The sequence below is a fragment of the Symphalangus syndactylus genome, chromosome 5 (assembly GCF_028878055.3).
Source record: "Symphalangus syndactylus isolate Jambi chromosome 5, NHGRI_mSymSyn1-v2.1_pri, whole genome shotgun sequence".
Taxonomy (NCBI): domain Eukaryota; kingdom Metazoa; phylum Chordata; class Mammalia; order Primates; family Hylobatidae; genus Symphalangus; species Symphalangus syndactylus.
The window spans coordinates 124,222,413-124,248,908 of NC_072427.2; the positions used below are offsets into that span (position 1 = coordinate 124,222,413).

Sequence of the window (26,496 nt, forward strand, 5' to 3'; positions counted from 1 at the left end):
ATCTCTCTGCCTTTGTTATTTCTGCAAACTAGAGGTTTGAGAGTGAGGTGGTGAAGAGGGCAGGGAAAAGCAGGCTGCAGCTGGGTTGCGAGCTCCCCTGTGCTCACAGTGCAATGCGATCCCTGTTGGGAGGGTGGAAATATGCTCTGTTGTCACCAGACGACCTCTGCCCAAAGAGTATCGTCTTTCCTTTCTGATTCAACATCTTGTTCATTATTGTCAGATTAAGTACTGATGAAAGGTACCATAGTTAAAATAATTTTAATGGGGCTTAATGTTCTTCTAGGAGTGCTGCCTGTAAACGTTACTGATTACTGCCAGTTGGTCCGCTATCTCTGTCAAAATGGACGCTGCATTCCAACTCCTGGGAGTTACCGGTGTGAGTGCAACAAAGGGTTCCAGCTGGACCTCCGTGGGGAGTGTATTGGTACGTGATCCATCCTAGGTTGGCACCGAGGGTCTGTTGCAATTCTGTTCCTTGACTCTACTGGTTTTCTATTGCTGCTGTAACAACTTACCCCAAACTTGGTGGCTTAATACAATACAAATTTATATTATCTTCCAGCTCTGTAGGTTAGTAGTCCAACAGAAGTCTTGCTGGGCTAACATCCAGGTTTTGGGAGGGCTGTCTTCCTTTTGGTGGCTCTTGGGAGGAATCCATCTCCTTGCCTTTTTCAGCTACTAGCAGCTGCCTGCATCCTTAGCTCATGAGCCCTTCCTCCATTTTCAAAGCCAGCAGTGGTGCATCTTCAAATCTCTCTCTCTCTCTCTCTCTCTGGCTCTCTCTTGCAATTCCCTCTTCCACATTTAAGGATATTTGTGACTGCATTTGGCCACCTGTATAATCCAGGAGACTCTCCATCTCAAGATCACTGATTAGCAACCTTAATTCCATCTACAATTTTAATTCCCCTTTGCTAGCTATATAACATATCCATAGGTTCTGGGAATTAGGACATGAACATATTTGGGAGGTCATTATTCTGCCTGTTAAAGTTACTTTTAACTTTCATTGTAAAAGATACTCAATTCATTTCTGGTAACTCCAATTTAAGATACCCTACCAAAAGCCTAACCATTAAAAGAAAGCATTAAAAATATCCCCAAATTATGGAATTTTGCACATTATACTAGTCTAAATGTGTAGCTTACCAGATCTCTTAGACTAGTTATTTTAAATGAAAGAAAGAAAGTTTAAACTGCTGATGAGGCATTTAAGCTGGTGAAGGGAGGAAATGTAATGAGAGAATAATCAATTTGTTGGATTGGATAAGAACACTCAGCTCCTATCAACTTGTTTTTAAAATAAGTTCACCTCTTACTTCTGTTATGAATTCTAATTTTACAATTATAAATTTATGATTGGTCAGAAATGATTAGTTCTTACTTTCCCAGACTATTTAATTTCCTGGTGATATGAACACCCCTTCTAGAGGTCATCCAGAGCTGAGTAGAAGTGGGAACATCTAACTCAGGGCTGGGAAATGTGAGGTCAGATCTGTATCTGGCACTAAGAAGCATGTGGACAAGTGGGTTTTCTTTGCTAAATTTTAGCTTCCTCTTGTTTACAAGTAGGGTCATATAAACCAGTTTATCTCTAAATGTACTGATAATTCTGAGTGACTGCAAAACTAGTGTGAGCCTGCGTATTGAACACATCTGGGGATGGGGGAGACTCTATGGTGATTGAGAACTGCCCTTTAAACAACAGTTGCTTCATGTTTTGTTCTATCATTTTAGTGGAACTCAGCAGGGAGTGCTTGGATATGGTTAGACCTTCTTTTTATTGGAAAAAAATAGAGCTTCAAGAGATACTTGGAATCCTATCCAGAAGCCACTTCTGAAATGTTAGTCTGTTTGGTTCTCTTAGATCAAACTCAAGGAAGAGAAAATGTTTATTAGATCAGATTGTTGAGTTGCTACATGTTTGGAATTTTTCTCTGCAAAATGACACATAAAAATAATACACTTTAACTGCTCAACCAGTCTTCAAATGGCTAATGACATATTGTACTGGAAAGAAAAAAGATCCTTTTATTGTGTTATTTATTTCTCAAAAGGAAAATGTTTTATATGTATAAAAGGAACCCAGAAAGTCTTAGAATTATGAGGTATTGCTATGTAATTTTGCACTGAAATACATTGTGCTTTGCAGATGTTGATGAATGTGAGAAAAACCCCTGTGCTGGTGGTGAGTGTATTAACAACCAGGGTTCGTATACCTGTCAGTGCCGAGCTGGATATCAGAGCACACTCACGCGGACAGAATGCCGAGGTATGGCCCTGGCGTGGAATGTGGGACATATATGCTAACTGGCGGTTGGCTTCAAAGGAGTTCCATGGAGTTTAAATAACCCATGCCAGAAGAGACTAATATAGTCTTATGGCGTTTTTGAACTTAGTTCCACCTATTGTCATTCTGAAAGACAGCGTCATAAAATCTGGCAAGCATTTAAGTTATTTTATAAGATGCTTCTGTGCCTGAAGGAAAATCTTATTTTTAGTACTGTTGTCTCGTCACTATTATTGCCTCTTAAGTTTTCATCTGAGAAGTAGAGAGTGGGATTGTCCTTTGTGACACAGCAACTGAGGAAAATTTCAGCTGAAATTATGTGCAATTAATTTCTTAATGGAAAGTTCTAAAAGATAAGGATGTCACTCTAAGCCCTTGCTGCTTTTTAGTGTGGTCAGCAGCAGCATCACCTAGAGCTGCTTGGAAAGGCAGAATCTCAGGTTCCACCACAGACATACTGTTGCAGAATCTATATTTTCACAAGATCCCCCAGCGATCTGTATGTAAATTGAAGTTTGAGAAGCACTGCTATAAATGTCCCCTCATAAAAAATTTCCCATCAGGTTTATTAACTAATTTATTAAGCCACCCAATATGCCTTTTATTAAATGACTTTTATATACTAAGTTTCTAAAACAAAAATAAGTAAGATACAATGATCACTGCCAGGGAGCCCAAACATCTATCTCCATCTCTATGTCTAAATTAAGCACAAAATGAACTGTATCATTAATTCAGTAAAGACAGAAAAAAAAACAGGCAAATACTCTGTTCAAGTTAAATAGGGGGCCCATCAATGATAGACTGGATAAAGAAAATGTAGTACATGTACACCATGGAATATTATGCAGCCATAAAAAAGAATGAGATCATGTCCTTTGCAGGGACATGGATGGAGCTGGAGGTCATTATACTTAGTAAGCTAACATAGGAACAGTAAACCAAATACCACATGTTCTCACTTTTAAGTGGGAGCTAAATGGTGACACATGGACACATAGAAGGGACCAACACACACCGGGGCCTATTGGAGGGTGGAGGGTTAGAGGAGGGAGAGGATCAGGAAAAATAACCAATGGGTACTAGGCTTAATACCTGGGTAATGAAATAATCTGTACAACAAACCCCTATGACAGAAGTTTACCTATTTAACAAACCTGCACATGTATCCCTGAACTCAAAAGTTTTTTAAAAGTTAAATAAAAGATAGCGAGGTTTATATCAGTTTAGAAAATTAGTAGCCATTGACAAGAGTTAATTTTATTTGCCTCTTTTAGCAAAAGCTCTTCATGAGTTGAAGACATAGAGAAGTTTTAATTTTTATCAGTGAACTGGCTTCAAAATTTTTGAATTTTGTTCTCACGTAGAGATTTCTTGCCATCAGTGTATTTTAGTGCACTACATATAAATGACCATTTTAAGCAGAAAAACTGGAACAAGGCCTTTGAACTCGCGAACATTTCTATTAATTATAAATATGGATAGGTTGAACATGTAAGTGAGTTGAGAACCTTCTTAATATTATGACTGTTGTTTAAAATAATTAACATGTACAAATAGCATACTAGGCATTTTGCAATAATAGAAAATAAAATGAAATCAATGTCCAGAGACTGCACTGCAAAGTGAAGTGGTTATTGAGAGCACTCAGCTGGGGCAAGGACCAGCCAGTATAAATGCATGTTTGTGGTTGTTATCAATCTGAGACTGAGTATTGGAGACTGAGGATGACCTGAATACTTCAAGTACTGACTTCTTTAAGAGCTAGCGCTAAGGTTATCCTGAAAATAAGTTGAGAATGTGCTCACATTATTTTGTGGATGAAAGTTGCCACAGAATGGTCCAAAAGGCTGTGCACATAGCTGGGAAGTATGTGAGGGGCCGAATAGAAAGGGACAGAAGGATGGGCAGAAACACAGTAGAGGAGAACTTTGAATGGCAAGCTTTAAATTTGTCTTATGAGGCAATGGGGAACCCCATGGCATTCTGAAATCGAGGAGGAGAGAAAAAGATGAGCTCTTTATCTTGTTTATTTTAACCTTGGGCCTCAAAAAATTATAGGATCCTTAAAAAAAAAAGTCTGCTCAAGAATATGTGGTTTTTACCATTTTTTTGGAGTGTGGAGCAAGTCTGATTTTTAGCAAGGATTAAGAAATAAACGAGAGAGAAAAAGATCATAGGTTGTTGGCACAAAGATCAGACAGAAGAAAAGCCCAGACTGCCTCAGCTCGTCCAATGACTTGTGTGGAAACCACTGCAGGATCTGCCCAGAAAGAAAGTGCATCTGAGGGCCAACCACAAGACACCATGCAGACGCAGGGTAAACAGTCAGAGTAACTGACGTGCCATCAACGCACGTGCTCATTGTTCAGGGGATATTTAGGGCACTTATACTCAGACAAATGTGACCTCAACTCTGCATAGATAGGAATGCTCCCATCCAACTTCACATAGTTTCTTGGTCCCTGTCTTCTGGGAATAAGCCCTGGAAGTGATTGTGTGCCTGTGTAGACAACGAGGTTTGTGTTCATCCTCTTTGATGTTTATCCAGGTTTGTAGCTTCTAGAAACTGAGAGAAACAGATAATCCAGGGTACCATGCTATCCACTTTGGGTAGCTTGTTAATCTTTAAGGGAGAAATCGGATACGGGTTGTTTGAGTTATTGTTATTTTAACACTTCCGTGTCAAGCTCTATTGTGTACCTTGGCATAATATTAACCACAATAGAAAAAAAGGAAAAATACCCTCACAGAATCAATATTTTATTTGGTTGATAGAATACTCATAAAGTTGTTTTTTAAAAGACTAAGAATCTATCAGCAATAACCCTGCACGTAAACCAGAATTGCCATAAGGAAGATGGACATTTTAGGGATGTGATTGATAGTTTTCAGGCAGAATTAAGGTGACTGTTTAAAAAAATAGCATATGTTGTATTGTTCTGAGATAGCTATAAAATATGTCTTTTAAAATTATGTGTTTAAAGATGCCAGCCAAATTTCAGTATAAATAACGATTTATACTGGTTAAATAGATGTGCTTGGAAAATGGTGAAGAAGAATCTATTTTGTTTACAGACTTCGGATTTAAGGAGTCTTACTAGAAATTAGAGTTACATCTAATGCAATTTTACAGGTTTTTTATCATGTCTTTTCAACTCTGATAACCCTAAATATCACATTATTTGATCACCAATTTATGTTGGAGAATATTATTAAGTAATTAAAACCAAAAGCTAAGATCGTGAGTTTGCAAATGGAGGGAGGGGGAAATAAAATAATTTTAACTCCCCTAAATAAAGCTTTTTCTTCTTTCTAAACTTTGATTTTAGACATCGATGAGTGTTTACAGAATGGCCGGATCTGCAATAATGGACGCTGCATCAACACAGATGGCAGTTTTCATTGCGTGTGTAATGCGGGCTTTCACGTTACACGAGACGGGAAGAACTGTGAAGGTAATAATAATATACTAATGTTAGTCCTCTCCGTCCATTGCAGTTTCAATATCAGGGGTCTTTAACAAGACCAAATAATGAGTGAAATGTCAAAGTATCAAAAATGTTTTATATATTTTATCTGGGAGGGAAGCCTGATTTTCCACAATATTCATTTCTTAATTTACATTTGTGTGAATCAAATAACATTTTAATATGCTAGGAGAGCTTGCCATTTAAAGAACCCTGGTGTGATGAACCTTTTGTGGCACAATTTCATACTTCCTAATTTTATACAATCAGAATTTGTACTTTTTTTAAAATAGGACACACCTAAGTCCATGTATTATCTAGCCGTTTATAATCTTTTTGTTTAAAGTGTCTGCCTAGTAATAAAATGCTACTAATCGGTATCTGAAATATATATCTAAAATAGATATAATGTAAAATACATATTATATATATTTTCTATATATGTAATATATGTGTATATATATTATGTATATATGTATTTCTAAATGTAACATATAGATAATATTCATAAAATGCATGTTTAAATATAAATAACATACATTTAAAATACATTATATATGTCTAAAATATATATATATTATACGTATCTAAAATATGTATATATAGTAAATTACTTGGGTCTTTCTAAAGCCTGTAAGTGAAAACACTGTGTCTAAAAGAGCAAGTGCCTCCCAAGACAGCTTTAATATCAAATAAAATAACATAGTGATGAATTTAAAGAACCATCCCCAATGTTTAAGGGATCTTAAAGGTTCACTGGCACAGCTATAATCCATAGTTGAGCCATGTATTTTAAAAGTCCACTTTTTACCTGCCCCTATTTAAAATTGCTTCAAACTACAAGTTATCTTCTGGTTTTCATCTTTAAAAGAATTAGGATGTAGCCTAAATACATTTCAGGTTCCACTAATCTTAGTTTTGACTTATTTTCATATTCAGAGCATTAGAAGTAATATGAATCTGTGAAATAAATATACCCACTAGGCTATTAGCACATTTTTCAGTTTGTAAACTATTAAACTATTATTCCTAAAAAGGACTCTGATAACTTCTATGGAATCAAATTTTATATATTTTATAAATAGATATACCTATACATCTAGCCCTAGAGTTTGCATGCACATGCCAAAACTCAAGAACTTGAGATATGTATTTCATATGTCCCATCTTCTCCTTCCTTAGATGATCTTTTTTGGATGAAAATTAGCCTTAGGTTATAATAACAAAAAGAAAGAAATATGAAGAAGCAGAATTATTTTCATCCAGATTGGTTTCCTTCGTAAGCTTACTCTTCTGGTCATAAGAAAATATATGTTTTGTATTTTCAGATATGGATGAATGCAGCATAAGGAACATGTGCCTTAATGGAATGTGTATCAATGAAGATGGCAGTTTTAAATGTATTTGCAAACCTGGATTCCAGCTGGCATCAGATGGACGTTTTTGCAAAGGTTTGTGCTATAAAACCCTAGATCATGTTCTTCACCTGCCTTTTCTCCTCTTTATGTTGTTTAGAGGTACCACCTTCCTTTACTGATTCTCCCCACTTAAAGTACCTTGAATTTTGGTTTGGGAAACCCGACTGAAACTCCTTCTTAAATCCAGCCATCCAAAGAGCTACAGTTTATGCCTGGAAGACTATTGTTATTTCAGAAAGGGTATTTGAGGTCTTCTCAAAGGAGTCAAAAGCTATGTAGCAAATAAATAATCCAAACTGCCTATTGGTCTTCCAACAGATGTGGGCATTGTTTTAAAGAAGCTGAGTTCTACCTCTTCTTTCCAATTAGGGAATAATGGTGGTTAGGCTTCTTGATGGCTGTTACCTGCCACCTCTTACATCTTTACCTGGACAGAATAGTGTAGACTGTTATTTGCAAATGATCTCTTCCTCATAATTTCCTCTAGACATCTTAAGACACAGAAACTTTTTTTAAGGATAATTTATTTAGGCTTTATCAAGTTACATAAGCAAGAAGGGAAACAGGATTAAGCGGAATAAATAAACAACCAAGAACCATTTTTTAGTTTGGTAAACCAGTTTGAAATAATCTCATTGCTCCAGGTATTGAAGCAAAAATGAAGATTTTTATTTTTGCTGTTGAGAATTGGGGTGCTAAGAAAAGTTACTGGAGACAAATTTGTGCTTAGTGTCTCCTGTCTTATGTAGGGATCAGTGATTATTGCACTTGGTCCAGGATCTGAGTTGGAACCAGACTTCTTAAAGAACCTCATACTCAAAACAGGTCCAGAAAATCTGCTAAAATGCTGCACTTACAGCTTCTGGGCATAGTTTCAGATGCAGAAGTATAGAGGGTCAAGCTATTCAAGGTAGAGGAAAGCAGGATAAAGTCCTATGGTGCCTCTTCTCTGTGTGCCCCTAGTGGACAGCTTTGGTAAACGTGTTATGGAAGAAAGCCTTGTATTAAGTCCTTGGCAAGATGTGCATTTTCTCCAGGCTTAAAAGAACTTCAAGCCCTTGGTTGTTTACCTACATTCTCTATGACCTTCACACCAATGGCTCTTAATATTGTGCAAATCTGTCTTCCCAGCAAGAGAAAACAGTTGGGTGTTTCAAATTTGAAGTAGGAAGGTGGTTTCTGTACTTTTGAGCCCTGTGCTGGGAGGAACTTATATGAGAAGACAGGATTAACACATAGAAATATTCTACAATGTAAAATAGCATAAAACAAAGTGCCAAATTGTGCAAATTTAGCGCTGTACAAGTAAAAAAGAAAACGGAAGAGAATGATTGCTGGAATATTTGGAATTAGGCTTCCAAAAAAAAATAGAAAGAAATATGAAAGCCCCTTTGTGAGCAGACCTAGGAGAATACATTATCTTCTTGTTGATACACAGAGCACACTAAGATTCACTTTTAGTGCCTCTAGGCTCCTGCTGACCCAGGCCACAGCGTCCCAGCATGAAGTATGGCCAATAGATAATGCTATGACCTCACAGATGAAACCAGGTTTGGCAACCATTGGCAACCAGTGAAATAGTATCCTATCAATAAATTGGTTGTTCTATTAATTTGAAAGTGCTGATGATATGGATGGTTTGTTCTGACTTTAGCATTCTGGCTGAAGGATCTGAGAGAGAGAGAGAGAGAGCTGCACAGCTCTGTGTTATTATCAATGTCTTCTTTTTTTCTAGCTTATAGAGCATAGAGTACACACACTGTAATAGGACTAAAGGATGAAAAAGGACAGAAATTAATCCCATGTATACTGAATTTCTTCCTTTTTATAATTTTTCTCTTTATGCCATAGAATAAGATTTTCTCTTAGCCTTGAGCACTTAGTTCTGAGCCCACAAAGATGTGACTGTTCAAAGCTGAATCATCAGTGCTAATTCAATCTCCACAGTTAACTCATCTGATCAACAACATGGCTTCTCTGTTCACTCTCTGAAAGTTGAGGCCACTAACTTTGACCAAGGTTACCTCCCTTTGGATCTACTTTACGTCTCCTTTCTTATTAAAAACCCTTTGTGTTACCTTTTAGGTTGTAGTCTCCACGTTTTACTGTGTTTCACAATTTGAACAAAAAGATGACCAGAATAACTAACCAATTTGAGTTCCTGTATTTAAATATAACTGCTGTTTCAAATACAATCTGTACACAGAACCTTGGACCACCCGAATATATTTTGTGCCAAACAACACAAGCTAAGTAAAACACGAAGGTGTTTTACTCTCAATTTGCCTTTTTAGGTCAGGAGAAAGTTAACAGTCACATACACTAGTTGTATATTGTAAAAGGAGTTGTTATAAAATCATTTGCTTTTTTCTTTTTCTTTTTTTTTTTTTCCTAAGACACAGTCTCACTCTGTCTCCCAGGCTGGATGGAGTGCAGTGGCGCGATCTTAGCTCACTGCAACCTCTGCCTCCTGGGTTCAAGTAATTCTTGTGCCTCAGCCTCCCAAGTTGCTGGGATTACAGGCGCATGCCCTCATACCCAGCTGATTTTCGTATTTTTAGTAGAGATGGAGTTTCCCCATGTTGGCCAGGCTGATCTTGAACTCCTGGCCTCAAGTGATCTGCCCACCTCAGCCTCCCAAAGTGCTGGGATTACAAGTGTGAGTCACCGCACCTGGCCTAAAATCATTTGCTTCTAAGTGTTGTATGTTTTCCAAACCACAATTTTGGTGCCTTTTGTACTTCCCCATATTAAGGGGGAAAAAAAACCTCTGCTATTATTAATATGTGTCCAATAAAGTCTTTTACCAGACCTCCTTAAGTATACACATAAAATACCATTAAGTATTTGTAAAGTTTAAGAAAGATATTTCTTTGCTGGGTTCCAACTGCATACAGTGCTGTTATTGGTCAAGAATGGTCATCAAAATAATCTATATTAATTTTCAGTTCTTTTTCTTTGGTGTTCCATCAAGGCTTTAGTTGTATATCCTTTAATTTTAGGCGAATTTTCCCAGAGAGCGAAGACATGGGTGATACTAGAAGGGATGCCAGTCTGGGTGATGAATACCAAAAGGAAAGTCTTCCTGTAGTTTATTATTACCCTAGATTTCTAAGAGCCCTGGAAGAGCTACCCTGGTTATGGATTACACAAAATCCTTTGTCTTTTAGCAGCCATTGTTCTCCTTCCTCCCATTCTGTTTTTGCCTTTGTGATTACTTTGGATACAAAAATCTCTTGGGAGAATATATTAAAGTTGCTTTTTATGGAAAATAAGTTCCAACAGTTGATTTCTCTTGATTTTGTTACTGTTCTTTCAAAGGAAAATGAGAATGCCATTTGAGCTTTTGTTGCTGATGCTGCATATTATTTCCTATCTTCCCCATTTTCAAGTGTTAAAACATAATTGTCAGCATGTTATAATTTTAGATAAATGTCACTTCATTTTTAATAAGTGCCTTTCTCTGCCACAGACATTAACGAGTGTGAAACCCCTGGTATCTGCATGAATGGGCGTTGCGTCAACACTGATGGCTCCTACAGATGTGAATGCTTCCCTGGACTGGCTGTGGGTCTGGATGGACGTGTGTGTGTTGGTAAGAAAACGTCATGGCTAAACTTATGAGAAAGATTCAGCCTCTGTCACTTAATAAAGCCCACTAGTAACAAATGCTCTCTACTGTAGCAGATAAGATATAAAGAATATTTGCAGAGCAACAAACCAACACGGTCAATTCTCTTTTTGTGTAAATTGAACATTAATTTGAGGATTAGAAAGATGAGCTAAGTGAAAAGCAAGGGAATCCTCGCCTGTCCTTCCCCCTTTTCTTGCCTAATCCCATAGCTGTCTTCAGTCTTCTCCAGGCCTCCTTTGTTGATATTGGTCATTGAAATTGATGTGCATATGCTATTATCTCATGATGAACATTTTAATAGAGAATTGATGTCCATGGGCAGTACAGAATGCAAAGGAGAATATGGATAATCCAGAAACCCGTATGATAATATTTTATGAGGCTTTAAAAAGTATGAGACTTGTTGAAAAATTGATACCAATTTTATCCACATTATTTTTGAAAAAGGTACTCAGTAAGCCATTTGAATTGGAAAAGGATTGGGCATAGCAGGAAACTCTCTTCCTGGTGGTAAAGATAACACAGCTTAGTTGACCAACATCTACAGATTTATATAACAAACCTTTTACAGATTAAACTTTCTCCTTTTTGGAAAGTATACCTAATTCAGACATTCAGTAATTGCATGTTTATTTTGGGATAGGCCGCATTTCTAATAAAGGTCTTATTTAGCAGGATGTGAGATTCAACATTCATCCATCATTAATTCAACATTTATTAAGTGCCTGCTCTGCACAGGCCCAAGAAAGACAAAATAAATGAGATATAATTCCAGCATTGAAGGGCCTCACATTTTAGTAAACCATGATACTCCCTAGAAAACTGAAACAATCTGGCCATTGGTTTCCAATGCTTAGAAACTGAACGTGTTTTGTTTTTCTGTTTTTGTTTATTTTTTCTTCAAATGGAGCCCTGATATCAGAGGCATTCCCTGTGAGTTACACCAGGGATGACAGATAAATAAAGCCCTCTTCAACTTTGACTTGGGGGGGTTCTCATCTGTTTGAAGTGACAGTGTGATGACAATGCTTCTTCCTGTTTAGACACACACATGCGGAGCACATGCTATGGTGGATACAAGAGAGGCCAGTGTATCAAACCTTTGTTTGGTGCTGTCACTAAATCTGAATGCTGTTGCGCCAGCACTGAGTATGCATTTGGGGAACCTTGCCAGCCGTGTCCTGCACAGAATTCAGGTATGTGGTATCATGGAGATGCCCTCGTACTGCCAGCCTTCTGCCACCATTGAGGTCTTTGCATTTGTGGAATTCACAGGGAAAGATGACATTTTGCTCTCCAGGTATGCCATGTGCCTTCTTGGGGTCTTGGCAGAGGCCAGCCAGTGTCTAGTCACAGGTACTTATCTAAGCCTCATAATTATTTGGAATAGGCATTGCATTTGTGCCTCTCGTATAAACTCTCCTACCTCAATAATACTCAAGCTCTTTGCAATACATGTACCTTGCCTTGTTTTCTAAAGTTGTTTCATGATGTTTGCATTTTGCAGAAACTATTATAAAAGCAGACTTTTACACAGCATAAAAGTAAATAACTGTCATATTACTTGACTATTTCCAATAGCTTTCCAAAAGGCCATTTGTAAATTTTGTTTACATCCCACGTATTGATTTTGGTGTGGTTTTCTTTTTCTTTCTTTCTTTTTTTTTTTTTTGAGATGGAGTCTCCCTCTGTCGCCCAGGCTGGAGTGCAGTGGCGCAATCTCAGCTCACTGCCACCTCCGCCTCCCGGGTTCAAGCGATTCTCTGCCTCAACCTCCTGAGTAGCTGGGATTACAGGTGTGTGCCACCACGCCCGGCTAATTTTTGTGTTTTTAGTAGAGACGAAGTTTCACCATATTGGCCAGGCTGATCTTGAACTCCTGACCTCATGATCCACCTGCCTCGGCCTCCCAAAGTGCTGGGATTACAGGCGTGAACCACCGCACCGGGACTGGTGTGGTTTTCTTTAATGATTTGATTTAACCTGAGAGAAAAAAGCATTTTTCTCCAGTTGAAGTGACATGGCCTAGTGAAAAGAGAACTGGATAGCAAGTCAGAATTCTCTTCCTCCATCAACAGGCAGCCAAATTACTTAATTAGGGGATATAGTTATTTGTGTATTTTGCTTATTTCTGAGTTTTCCTCGCCTACTTTTTGAAAGGATTTGAGGTGGCTTATATTAATAAACATAATTATAAAATAGAATAATGCAGACAAGCTATCCTTAGACACTTCATCTACAAAATGAGTTGCCTTAGATAATCCAAAAGGTCCTGTCCAGTTGTAAATTATTTCTATTTATAAAACAAGAATAGTTTACTGAAATTAAAACAATCTTCCGCCAGTATTTAAACACAATTTTAAGGTAGCTTCGCAGTGGACCTCTAATGTCCTAAAATAAAGTTAGACCTAATATTGAAAATATGTAGCTCTGGTTGGTTGGTTTTACGTACAGGATTCAGTCAGTTTATTTCTGCCCTAAAGGAAACAAATTAAAGAGTAAATCATAATTTTAAAAGATTTGTTATTTTAAAAATGATGGTATTTGAAAGTAACAGTTGGAAATTAAAATATATTATGAAAAGATAGAGAAAGTTAAATGGAAGACTTTAAAAGAAATGGGGGGCCAGGCATAGTGCCTCACACCTGTAATCCCAGCACTTTGGGAGGCCAAGGCAGGTGTATCACTTGAGGTTAGGAGTTCAACACCGGCTTGGCTGACATGGTGAAATCTCATCTCAACTAAAAATACAAACGAACAAACAAACAAACACAAAAAGTCATGCGTGGTGGTGTGCGCCTGTAACTCCAGCTACTCAGGAGGCTGAGGCAGGAGAATCACTTGAATCCAGGAGGTGGAGGTTTCAGTGAGCCAAGATAGCACCACTGTTCTCCAGCCTGGGTGACAGAGCAAGACTCTGTCTCAATAAAGAAAAAGGAAATGAGGGATGCCAATTTAAAGAAAGAAAACTTTGCTCTGGCTAATGACTTCACCCAGTGAATAATATAGAAATTATAATTTTATGTATGATCACCAATCAGTTCAATATGTGTTTATAATACTTTTATTATATACAGATATCATCTGTCAAAGACACTTTCCTATAACTTTATAGCTGTATATTATTAATATCATCCTTTTGTGTGTTACTTTAACTTTTCAAAGTACTTTTCTTACCTACTTTGAATTTGCAATACAGGCAAGTATCATGAAAGCTGGCACACAAGAGTACAGGTGACTTGTTCACATGTTGAATGATTGGAAGAGCCAAGACTTAGAATCCAGGAACCTTGGTGCAATAGTTATTTGCCTTTACATTTTCCTCTGGACCAAGTGCACTTCCAAAGAATTCTTAAGATCCATAGGGAAATTATGTGCGTTTATAAAAAGGTGACCAAAGGACCAGATTTCTTTAATCAGTTGTCTGAGTCCAGTTTTTGTTGCAGTAACAGAATACCACAGATTGAGTAATTTATAAAGAAAATGCATTAATTTCTCACAGTTCTGGAGCCTGGGAAGTCCATTATCAAGGTGCCAGCATCTGTGGGGTGCCTTCTTGCCAAGTCACTTCACAGCTGAAAGTGGAAGGGCAACAGAGCATGCAGGAGTGAGAGAAAGCTAGAGAGGACTGAATGTGCTTTTATAACAAAGTCACTCTCATGATAACTAACTCACTCCCATGATAATGACATTAATCCATTCATGAGGGTAGAGCCTTCACAACCTAATCACCTCTTATTAGGCCTCGCCTGCCAGCATTACTATTGCATTGGGGTTGAAGTTTCCAGCACATGAACTTTGGAGGACACATTCAAACCAAAGCAACAGTAAAGCTTAAAGAGAGTTAAATGTAAGGCCTGGTTCCACTAACTCCTGTCTTATATTTGAATGAATTTACCCAAAAAAAGGTCCACATGTGGAAGTAGTTTCATTCATTTGGTTTCTCCACCTCTTTGGTCATGAACCATCCGAATGTAGGATATCCCTCATTTCAAGAATTTGGGGTAGGCTGTTTAAAGTACTGAAAATATTCAAAAGGAATGTCTTCAGTCAGTTGAGGGAGAGACTCCAAATATACAAAATCTGAAGTTCATCTTTGTGGTCTGCAAGTCAGGCAAGCTACATATGAAGCTGTTTCTCACTGGTTGCTGGAGCTGATTCACATTGTTCAGCAAGCCCTCTTGTGTCCTCAGCCTTCTGACAATGACATTTCACAGACATGGATCAGTTAAACCCACAGGAGTGTAATTGGTCAGTTAAACCCACAGGAGGGTATTTCTGCTGGATTTTCTCATGGATCCCTCATGTCACTGTCTCCATGGCACTACGCTGAGTTAGCTCATCAACACCTACTTCTTACTATGTGTTTATAATACTTTTATTTACTTATTTTTTTTTATTCAGGGCCTAAGCTGTGCACAGTACATGTTCAATCATTAAACATGTAATGTTAATTCTGTGAAGCCACCAGGTGAAATGGGAATTCTCATTCCAAATTTATGGGAGAAGAAACTAACAGAGGAAAAGTGCTGCTTCCAAAACTCCCAGCAATTAGCATTGTCATTGGTATTAAAACCCATGCTTATTTGAACTCACTACAAAAAATGGTCTAGTACCAGATCCTGCCTAAATGGAAAACAATGGTGACAATAATTTGCTTCCATTTAGGCCAAACATCAGCAAAATTGTCATTATCTCTAAAAGTCTTTTTTATAAAACTGGCATGATTTTGGTTTTCTTGTTTTATTACTTACAGTATTACATGCATATTTTAGCTTTTTGCTGATATAGCCGAATAAAAAAGATGAATTTCTTTTTGTTCCCAGACCTGGCTTTCAAACACACCTTCCCATCTGTTGCTTTTTTGGCCTCTTCTAGGATGATTTGAAAATTAAATCATCACTGCTTTCTCAAATTCACATTTGTTAGAAGACATGATAATTTTTGGTCGTATAACTCATTTACATCCACTGTCATCAGGATGCAATTCTCTGGCACGTAGGAGATAGGAACTATTTGCTTCAGCAGTGAGGTGCCATCAGCCTCTACAATAAGCCCCAGCCCTGATATCCAGTTCTCCTTCCCCTTAAGCACAGATGATTTACATTTGACCATGAGACTGTGTTTGCCAGAAACCATTGGCAACTTAAGGGGACACTAGTTTCCTTTCCTTGAATAGTGTGATTCCAGTTAGTTCTACATTTTCATCATTCACTCTTATGTTAAGTATTGTTGGAATTGTATGTAAAACATAGTATTAATTTTAAGAAATAGAAATTTGATTCTGTCTCAAATTTGGGGACATACTCTGTATACTTCAGTTTCTTCAATATGATCTCACAGTTTTAACATTAAGCAATACTTTCTCTATGGATATATCATAGAGAATGAATCCAGTATCCTGATACATATTAACTTTAAAAATACACTTAAATGCAAGAGTAGGTATTCTGTTGTTGCTCTTGTGATAGGAGGCTAGAGAATTTGCAGAGAGAAATGAGGAAATATTAAGAACCGATTGTACTGAAAAAACAGCTAGCACTGAGAAACAAAATTATCCCCAAGATGGTGGGAGAAAGTTTTATTAACAGTTAAGAAACCACATTTTAACAGGCACATTTCACCATAAGTGTAAAGTGTTCCCTGGTGAACAAAATCAAGTTATAGGAAAAACACCTTTTCCGAAAGGGCTTTGCACAAGGAATTACTATAACTTGCCTGTATCCTTAAAAGTTATTTTCCTCGATGATATGTAGCCTTTAAAATGGGAGCCTCGTGTAAAGGTGACTCCCTGGGGAGATACCTCCTTTTCCATTACCACTTAAGTTTGGTTCTACTCACTTTGGAGGAAATGATGTGTGCAAAACCAAGGGCAGGATCGACCTGTTCTGCAAACAAGGGAATCATTTACTATCTGTTAATTTATTGCAGCGGAATATCAGGCGCTCTGCAGCAGTGGGCCAGGGATGACGTCAGCAGGCAGTGGTAAGGATTCCTTTCAAAATTTACTGTCTTCAGTATGTGCAGAGGCAGCATCAGGCTTTCCTGTGGGTTTCCAGTTCATCCCTTTACACTAGTCTCGCCTGACTCCCTCTCTGGCCATCACTGTGCCATGTATCTGGGATGCTCAGAAGCCTTCAGTGGCAGAGCAGCCAGGGCACTGTGGGCTCTAGGATTGCTGGGTGTGGCTGTGGGGCTTGGCCACTGAGGGGGTCAGGTGCTCTCCCAGTGTGGTTGATGGGTGCTCGCAGATGACGTGTAATGACTTTTGTTGCTCATGCTTGAGAAAAGGCAGCCTGACTCTCCACTATCAAGTACCACTCAGGATGATGGGCTGGTTGAACCATTCTCCATCTGCATTCTGAAGGATTCTTGACTGTTAAGTGCTCAGTATTATAAAATGGCAATAGAGAGCAGTGACAACCATTAACTGAGTTAGAAAAGAATGAAATATTTAGCTAGAGAAATATTGATGCCATGCAGGGAATTAAAGTTAAAAGAGAGAATTGGAACAAGTATGAAAATAGGTGACAAGAAAGAGGAAGGGATTATTTTATTAATATAAAGCTACGTAGTTTGATTCAGGGAGATCTGAAAGAACATGGACTGGCTGAATTGATTGTCAGTTCATTCAGCATGATTAGTTTCATCATTGTGTGTGAATGAAAATGTGGAGGGGATATTTAGAGGAGGAAAGAGGAGAGGTAAGGAAACTTATAACAAATAAGGAGTTAATGTGGAATAAGTAAGTTGTGATAGGGACTTGGAAGGAAAAAAAAAGTCAACCCTAATTTATAGACAAGTCAGGCACCAGGATTTGAGACTATCCATTCACTGGTTGTCATTCTGCACCTGCCTTGACTATGAGATCCCTCCTCAGTTGTGAGGTTGCAGAAGAGGAAGGGCCCCACCTCAGGTGGGCAGAGCAGCGGAGGCTTTTTCAGAGCATGTGGTGTTGGAGCTGGCTTTTGACCTGTAAATAGGCCTGCTCCAAGCATTCCTGACACAGGGTGAAGAGGGCATTATATGTTCACAGAAGAGTGTGAAGTCTGGGATAAGTAAACAAAGAATTTATATTTTAGTTTAATCTTGAGGATATTGTTGAACCTATGAAAGTTTGAACCATGAGAACGATATAATACCTTGTTTTTAGGATGGTAAGAATGGTTGCAGTGTAGAGTAGTGCAGGGTAGATGGAAGAAAGAGGGGCTGGTGGTAGGGAGACCGGTTGTTGGGACTTGGGATCTGCTGTCGATCCATTTTTCCATCTTGGTGCTCGGACTAGAAGTCCAGGAGGTCTCCTTCAGCTTGATTAAGGATTGGTTATCTTGTAGTGCCAGCTGAGACGCCAAGTTCCTCACAGGAACTTGTGGGAGAAAGATTTGACTCAGAATATCTTACAGTGAAAAAGAGATCGAGTGTTCTCTTTCCAGTGAAATCGATTTTTTTCCTCCTGTAGCTCCTAAGGTCATTACATTTATTGTAGTGTTATATTTTTAACAATTTATTCAATGTTTATTTTATAATCTTAATTGATTTTGAACTTTTTTGTGGTGCAGATATAAATGAATGCGCACTAGATCCTGATATTTGCCCAAATGGAATCTGTGAAAACCTTCGTGGGACCTATAAATGTATATGCAATTCAGGATATGAAGTGGATTCAACTGGGAAAAACTGCGTTGGTAAGAAGTTTTACCCGTTTTCTGAAACATTTCCTGCATAATGCATTCCTTCTTTCATTGCTGGGAGAAAACTGCCTTTGAGTAGCTTAGAGGACTGGGCAAATGGACACTTTATACTTCGGATGTCAGCACAGCATATGCATATCTTTAGTAACAAAAATTCACGTCACTGAATCTTCACAGTTTATAAATAACGATGTATCAGATTCACTCCTTGAAATGATTTGCTCCTTAATATAATGATGTATCAGATTTCACTCCTTCAAAGAGAAGCTCCTTAGATATAAGATGCAGAGATTCTGAGCCATTCTCATATGACCACAAAGTCAACCTTGATTTTACTGAGAGAGAAGCAGCTCTTCTCCCAACCATTTATTAGACTTAATCAGAGAAAACACAGCTTATTTTCAGGAATACCTGCTCTCTTAAAGTTGGGTTTTGCTTCAGACAGGCATATTATTCAGCTGAAAGCAAGCAGTTTTCCTGAGGTCCTTGAATCATGAAGCTAAGTTCCCCGTGACAATCATAAATGCTACAGATTACTTTATACTTTATAATCATACCTGGAGACAATTTGAATTATTTTAAGGAAGAAACACCCATTCTGGAACTAACACATATCAAAGATGGGCCATACTTTCTAAATATTTATTTAGTTCCTTAAATCAATAAGGTTAATCCTTTTAAATTCGACAAAATGAATTAAATTATATAAATTTAATTATATAATGTAACTATATAAAGATTAATGATTTCCAGCAAATCCATATTTTCTTCCTGCTAAAGAAATAAGTGAATTAAATAGCCTAGTGACTTTAGGCTTTGTAGATATTTAGTTTAGATACTTAGTTTAAAACCAGGTCAAGCCTCTGTTTTCCTAAAATGAGACAGTTTAGGTGAAAGCTAATGGTACAGGAGTTTTGCCTTTTTGCTTGAATTGATCATATCGTTATGATTTTAAAGATCTAATGTAAAAGAGCAAAGTAGATACAGGCAAAATTTGGGCCCTTTTTAAGTGTTCATTTTCATTGACTTTCCAGATATTAATGAATGTGTACTGAACAGTCTCCTTTGTGACAATGGACAATGTAGAAATACTCCTGGAAGTTTTGTCTGTACCTGCCCCAAGGGATTTATCTACAAACCTGATCTAAAAACATGTGAAGGTAAACCATATTTTTGTTCTTATAGTGTGTACTTTGCTATCTTTTGGAATGCCATTAGAAAACCGTAAGACTAAATTCGAGTCTCCTGTATTTTAGACAGTTATGCCAATTTGGTTGAAATTCTGTGGTTCTACATGGCACTAGTATGTACTTTGTAAGCCACTTATGATATTTACTTGTAATTGGCATTTTAATTGCCATCATTTAATAGATAAAGAAAATGTTATGTGTCTGCTATTTGAGCTATTCATTCAGAAATCACATACACATTTACTCCAGATTTTCTGAATAAAAAGAAAGATTCAGCCAAGTCCCGTATTCTATACTATAGAGATGTACGAGTCTATACTATGGAGTTATTATTTTGGCATTTCATGTAGTGTAGGAAAAACTATTTAGCCCAGCTTTACTATGTGGGATGAAGGATATATAGTAGCAATTGAGGTCAAAGTTGAAGTACTCTTTTAGGCCCAAGACTAGATTTTAGCAGTAATGTAGACCTGTTTTTGTTTCAGACATTGATGAATGCGAATCAAGTCCTTGCATTAATGGAGTCTGCAAGAACAGCCCAGGCTCTTTTATTTGTGAATGTTCTTCTGAAAGTACTTTGGATCCAACAAAAACCATCTGCATAGGTATTTATCTTTCTGAGAATGATTTTTCTATGTTTATCAATATTGTTATACTTAATGTCAGCTTTTCCTGCAAAAGAATTAAGTATGGATGAACAACATTTAAAACTTCATTATTCCTTGTTTCAAATGCTATTTTTTTCTATAATTCCAAGGTGTATGTTTGACTTTTTATATAGATTCTATTAAATATTATTCCCTCATCTGCAGAAACCATCAAGGGCACTTGCTGGCAGACTGTCATTGATGGGCGGTGTGAGATCAACATCAATGGAGCCACCTTAAAGTCCCAGTGCTGCTCCTCCCTCGGTGCTGCGTGGGGAAGCCCGTGCACCCTATGCCAAGTTGGTAAGAGAAACCCATGCTGTGATTCCTATACCACTCCACTGGTCTTTGCATAAAAAGGGGAAGCCTAGTATTTCATTTATCTCGGCTCACATGAGAATTTTCGAAGATTTAATCCTGATGGCCCCAAACATATTGCTGAATGGGAAATAAGAGGTGTCAAATTTTATGTGATTTTGTTCATTTATTATTTTCTATCTTTACATTGTAATGTGGTTAGTTTGTGTTGCTTCCCTGGAGCACCAGTGCCTACCGGCTCTCTTGGGAACCTTGTGGTTAGGGGTTCTGAGCTTTTTATAGGTACAGATTCTCTTTCTAAAAGCTAATTGATGTAAAGAAACCAGTATTCATGACTAAACTTCATAAGGGTTTCTGGTGAACTTCTAAATCTGTTGGGAATTTGAGGTTTGAGAACCTTGCTCATGGTTTTGCTGATTTAATGTTTAAATATATAAATGTGTAAATTTATGGGAATGCTAGAGGCCATGAGATCTCCAAATTATAGACTGAGTTTTCCATATTCATGTTAAAGTAATTCCATAGTGTGATTCCTATTTTCAGATGAACAGCAAGAGAGAAATCTACCTTCAGTTTCCCTCTTAGCTATCACTTTAACACGATCTATAGGGTACGTCTGTGTCTTTTGGAATATCTTAGTGGAATTGAGCTTTATTTGAGGAGACATTTCATTACTATTCTTCCTCACCTATGCAATCGCAGAAACATTTAGTTATCTCATACTTATAGCAACACAATCTACTTCATGTTCCAGGTCATCTTTCATGTTTCTTACACTACGTCAGAACTGCAAAGTCTGGATATTGTTATCTCAAATTTGTTTTCTGTTTTGTTTTTCGCTTTTTATTACAGATCCCATATGTGGTAAAGGGTACTCAAGAATTAAAGGAACACAATGTGAAGGTATTTCTCTGATTACTTATAAACCATACATTTTTGTGTGCATAATGAATGTTTGTGTTAACTTGGACTGGATAAAGCTGTCATGTAACTTCACAGGGAGAAATATGCAGCAGAGAAAAAAAAAATGAGAACTACAAAACGGAACAGCTGTTAATTTCATAAGTGTATATATACTATTGCTAGTGTCAGACTGCTATGTCCAAAGGACAGGGTGGGTGGCTGAAAATGTTTTAGGTTAATCACAGTTTAGAGAGACTGCACTTTCAAAATGCTATCAGGAAGAGAAAAACAGGAAGTTTTTGATGAGGCTGTAAAATTTGCGTTTCTTTGGTTTGTCCTGGCATTTTTTGTTTGTTTCACAGTCATGGATGATTTAGAAGGACACATTCTGTTTTCTCTTGTTGAAAGTCTGCGTGGAGTTTCTTCAGTTTGCTGTGATTCTTCCTCGTGGAGTTTCAGATAGACATAGGTCATGGTGACTAACACAACCTGACATGACACAGCAGCTGAAAAATTTTAAAAACAGCAATTAGTCCCATATGTGGGATGAAATGAAGTTTTTTCCCTGTTAAAACAAAGAGGCACACTGCAACCCCCACCCAAGGTCTTGCTTTCCAAATGATGACTGAATCCTTTGGCCTTTCTCTGGTCCAGATCCGCTGTTAATAACTTATCTGACCTCAGCAGCATATTTTGTTGTACAAGTGGCCAAAACAAAACAAAAAACCCAAAAAGGTAGATTCCACCCTCTCCCCATTGATCTCTCTTACAAGGAAAGATTCAGAATATTTTTTCAACATTCCTGGTGTGGAAAGTTATTTCTTCTAAATAGAGACACAGTGTGTATGAGTTTCTTAGCTAATGTTCCCCCCACCCCCACTTTTTTTTTGGCATTGGCAAGTAAGTGCCTTTCTTTTGATTAACTTGGTGGTGAATACTTTTCCAAATTAAGTGCAGAGAACATATTGCTCTCCATTAGGCAAACTGGGAAGGACTGGTACATTTGAGAGAGATTGGATGAATGATGAATGAATGAACATGAGTATCTTTTAATTCTCCTCAACCCAAGCTGAGACCAAAGCATGGACAGAACAGCCTGAGACCGTGGCTGAGTTAGAGTTGATTGTACATTTTCTGGTGATTTATCAGAACTTCTTAAAAGAGACCCTTCACTGGCCCACATATTCCTTGGTGGGATATTTTTCTATGCTGACCTTCAAGCTGTTTCTTCTTTGCTAGTTTGAAAAACCAGGTTTTTGCTTCTCTACTCATTTCCAGACATCTGGTCTGATAAAGCAAATTATATTGCCGGGAACCTTACCTGAAATGTCCACAGCTACCAGAGCTGTCTCCAAGAACTCACACCAGCTGCCTGTCTCTACAACTCAAAAAGTTATTCCCTGAAGCCAACGGAGAAGCTCTTACATATTTAGTAATAGGTGGGCTCGTTCTGGTTGCTATTCAGACACCCTAGAAATTCTACACGAACTATTTGTAGGCAAACTAGTTTTATGAACTTACCAGGTTCAAAATGGGGAATAATTATGACTTCATGAGTAGAATAAGGTAGAATGATATTATAAAGATATATTAACTTTATGCTTTTTTTTTCTTTTTAGATATAGATGAATGTGAAGTGTTCCCAGGAGTGTGCAAAAATGGCCTCTGTGTTAACACTAGGGGGTCATTCAAGTGTCAGTGTCCCAGTGGAATGACTTTGGATGCCACAGGAAGGATCTGTCTTGGTAAATACTGAGCTCATTATTTTTCTAATAATAATTTATTAAAGATTATTAAAAATGAAGTTAACAAGATATAGCTGAGCACTTAGCTTCAGGTACAGACACACACTCCAAAATTCATCATGTCCAATAGGGTCCATGGCCGCTCCTTTGACAGTCTTTCGAGTAGTAAGGAGCAACTGTAGTTTCTGTTGATATGCAACTATTCCTTAAATCACTAGCATCACAGTTATTTTTCCAGAGCTCTTAAATCGGCCCCATATGCCATGAACTATAAAATACAAGCTGAGTGGTGGAGAGAAGAACAATATTTGCACATATTTGGAAACTGTAGCCCATGTCTTCTAAGCATATCCTGACACTGGCCAGAAGGACAGGTCCTTGCAAAAACACCTGTGGAGATCAGGAGTGAAGATGCCACTCCCCTGAAAAGTGAACCTGAGAAAGCCCAGGGCAGGTATCACTGCTAGTCATAGTGGGTTACTCTATGCCAACTGCTAGAGCCCAAGTGGGATCCTCTACAAATTGTCTCACCCCAACCCTAAGTCCTTAGAACTCTAAGTCCTAAGTCCCTGTGGGATCATGATAGTGGCAAGTTTGAGATCCCACAGTCATGCATCTAAGGTCTGGCAGATTTATTCTGGTGTTACTACTATGGCTTCTGCCTGCCTAGAGTATATCTCTTAGATCACTGGTTTCTGAGTCCATGACTCTGGAAATGATGCTTACCTGTACTTCGCACCTGAAACCACATTACTCTGAAGTGTATGCTCAGTGAAGACTATTGTAGGTAGTTAAAAAAGTGTTATACAGTGAAGGATTTTGATCACTTACAAATTAGAATTAACAAACCTTTAAATATTGAACTTTATAGTTCATAGTGCAAATAAATAATATGGAATGGAAGTGGTAATTCAAAGCCAAAAGTATTTTTGTAATTAAGGATGTCAGTTAATGCTATTCTGAGTCTTAGTTTGTTTGTGTAGGTGGAATCAGTATTTAATGAGAATCTTCTTCTAGGTTCTTCAGTTGAAAGATACTTCAGTGTTTAATTTAGGATTCATCATAAAATAATTTATCTTAATATGGGCAGTCTGAATATAAAGCTGCACAGAATACTTCAAAAACTTTCTAACATTAGAGGAAACCCAGGGAGTTAGATAAATTGTTAATGACCCCATTGTGAAGGAGAAAGAGAAGGAAGATACGTCTTACATTTCAATTACACTTCATTATTTTCAGATGCATAATCTCATTTGGGCTTCACAGAACCTTCTGAGAGATGAGTGCAACATCCTATAACAGATGTGGAAATTCAGGTTTAGGATAATTTATTGAAGACAATCCACTGAGTTACAGAAGGGGACCAAAATCCAGCTCTTCTGACCTCTGCTCTGCTAGGCTTTCTGCTCTTCTTCATAATGCCATGAATTTGGGTTTGGGGCTAGAGGTATCCCACATGTACCTTGAAGAACGTGCCCATAAGCATGTGTTTAGGTGAAAGGAATATTTGAGAAGAAAAGTGAATGGCTTTTATTTGCATTTTTCTCTTTAATCTCAAGTAAGGCAGTCCTCTTTCCAGAGTTCACCATTCCACCTTTCCAAAAATGAAGTGGATCTGAGGAAAAGGTGATTGCACTAGGGCAGACACGCTCCAACAATAAAGAGTACAGTTGGCTTTTAGCTGTGGAGGACATGCCAAGACATCATGGCGTGCACGCGTCCGTGATAGATATTTCTGTACAGGAGAAAACTTCTCCCGAAAGAGCACTGTGGGAGCTCTCAGAATACTATTCCTTATGTAGAATTATCAGACATTGAAAGGGAACTTTTCAGAAATAGGAGGTGCAAACATGGGCGACAAAGAGAGTCTTTATTAGGCAAGGATACTTACCCCAGAGCCTGGGTTTTTTTTTTTTTTTGAGGAATAAAACTAATTCCAGTCAATAAGTATACAGCAAATTATTACATGTGCAGTATTTTGCCTAACAGAGTGTTGGCAGTTTGGGGCAGTGGAAGCCGTGTGGCTCTATTTAACCTCCTTTGATTCCTTCTGACAGATATCCGCCTGGAAACCTGCTTCCTGAGGTATGAGGACGAGGAGTGCACCCTGCCTATTGCTGGCCGCCACCGCATGGACACCTGCTGCTGCTCTGTCGGGGCAGCCTGGGGTACTGAGGAATGTGAGGAGTGTCCCATGAGAAATACTCCTGAGTACGAGGAGCTGTGTCCCAGAGGACCCGGATTTGCCACAAAAGAAATTACAAATGGAAAGCCTTTCTTCAAAGGTACCATCTTATGTTTTCCATGGCCAATTGCCTTCCTTTTTAGACCAATAGGATGCATTTTCATGATCTCAGCACTCTACTTGATCATCCCAGCATGGAATTTTTGCTTTCTGAATTATATAATTATCTTTGTTTAGAAAAGTATGAACTTTTTTTTTCTTTAAACTGTTTGGTCCAAGAAGTCCTGGGGGTTAAAATTGTTCTGTATGGAGAGATAGTTTCTAGATGGCCCTCTTAAATGTCGGTTACGTAAATTCAAAGGAACTTTAATTTTGCTTCCAAAGGCTATGGTAATTCATTGCTGAAGAAGGACTTGGTGTTCTGGAGATTTAATCTCCCAGTTCTGTCTCACATGTAGAAATGAACTTGCATATTTCTTGAGTATTTGGTCTTGTTTTGGAAAAAGGCCCCGTAGTGGAAAACTCAGGTCACATGTTACATGTATGCAGAGTCTCCCCAGTGTACAAGAAGCTCTTTAAATTATATTAATGAGATCTTGAGCTGGATACGGTGGTTCATGCCTATAATCCTAGCACTTTGGGAGGCCAAGGTGGGCAGATTACTTGAGTCCAGGAGTTCAAGACCAGCCTGGGCAACATGGTGAAGCCCTGTGTCTACCAAAAAAAAAAAAATGGCTAGACGTCGTGGTGCACACCTGTAATCCCAGCTACTCAGGTGGCTGAGGCACAAGAATTGCTTGAATCTGGGAGGCAGAGGTTGCAGTGAGCCAAGCACACCACTGCCCTCCAGCCTTGACGACAGAGCAGATCCTGTCTCAAAAAAAGAACGAAAGAAAGAAATCTTAAGGTGTATAACATTGAGAAAATATTTTCAAATTGTGCAAATTATTTGCAAATAATTTAAATTATAAATTATATCTGAAATTGTTATATTTTTGGCAT

At 38.0% G+C, this 26,496-nt stretch overlaps 1 protein-coding gene across 4 annotated transcripts in view; it reads left to right on the forward strand.

Annotated features, from left to right (window-relative positions):
* Positions 1-26,496, forward strand: part of FBN1 (fibrillin 1) — a 336,957-nt gene that overhangs the window by 229,972 nt on the left and 80,489 nt on the right. For all 4 annotated transcript variants that reach the window (XM_055279034.2, XM_055279039.2, XM_055279035.2 and 1 more), the window contains 14 exons: positions 287-427; positions 2,156-2,275; positions 5,626-5,751; positions 7,092-7,214; positions 10,654-10,776; positions 11,859-12,011; positions 16,747-16,800; positions 18,375-18,500; positions 19,541-19,666; positions 20,182-20,301; positions 20,509-20,646; positions 21,514-21,564; positions 23,184-23,309; positions 25,367-25,594. In XM_055279034.2, coding sequence (XP_055135009.2) covers positions 287-427; positions 2,156-2,275; positions 5,626-5,751; positions 7,092-7,214; positions 10,654-10,776; positions 11,859-12,011; positions 16,747-16,800; positions 18,375-18,500; positions 19,541-19,666; positions 20,182-20,301; positions 20,509-20,646; positions 21,514-21,564; positions 23,184-23,309; positions 25,367-25,594 — 1,755 coding nt within the window. The remainder of the gene's footprint in view (positions 1-286; positions 428-2,155; positions 2,276-5,625; positions 5,752-7,091; positions 7,215-10,653; positions 10,777-11,858; positions 12,012-16,746; positions 16,801-18,374; positions 18,501-19,540; positions 19,667-20,181; positions 20,302-20,508; positions 20,647-21,513; positions 21,565-23,183; positions 23,310-25,366; positions 25,595-26,496) is intronic.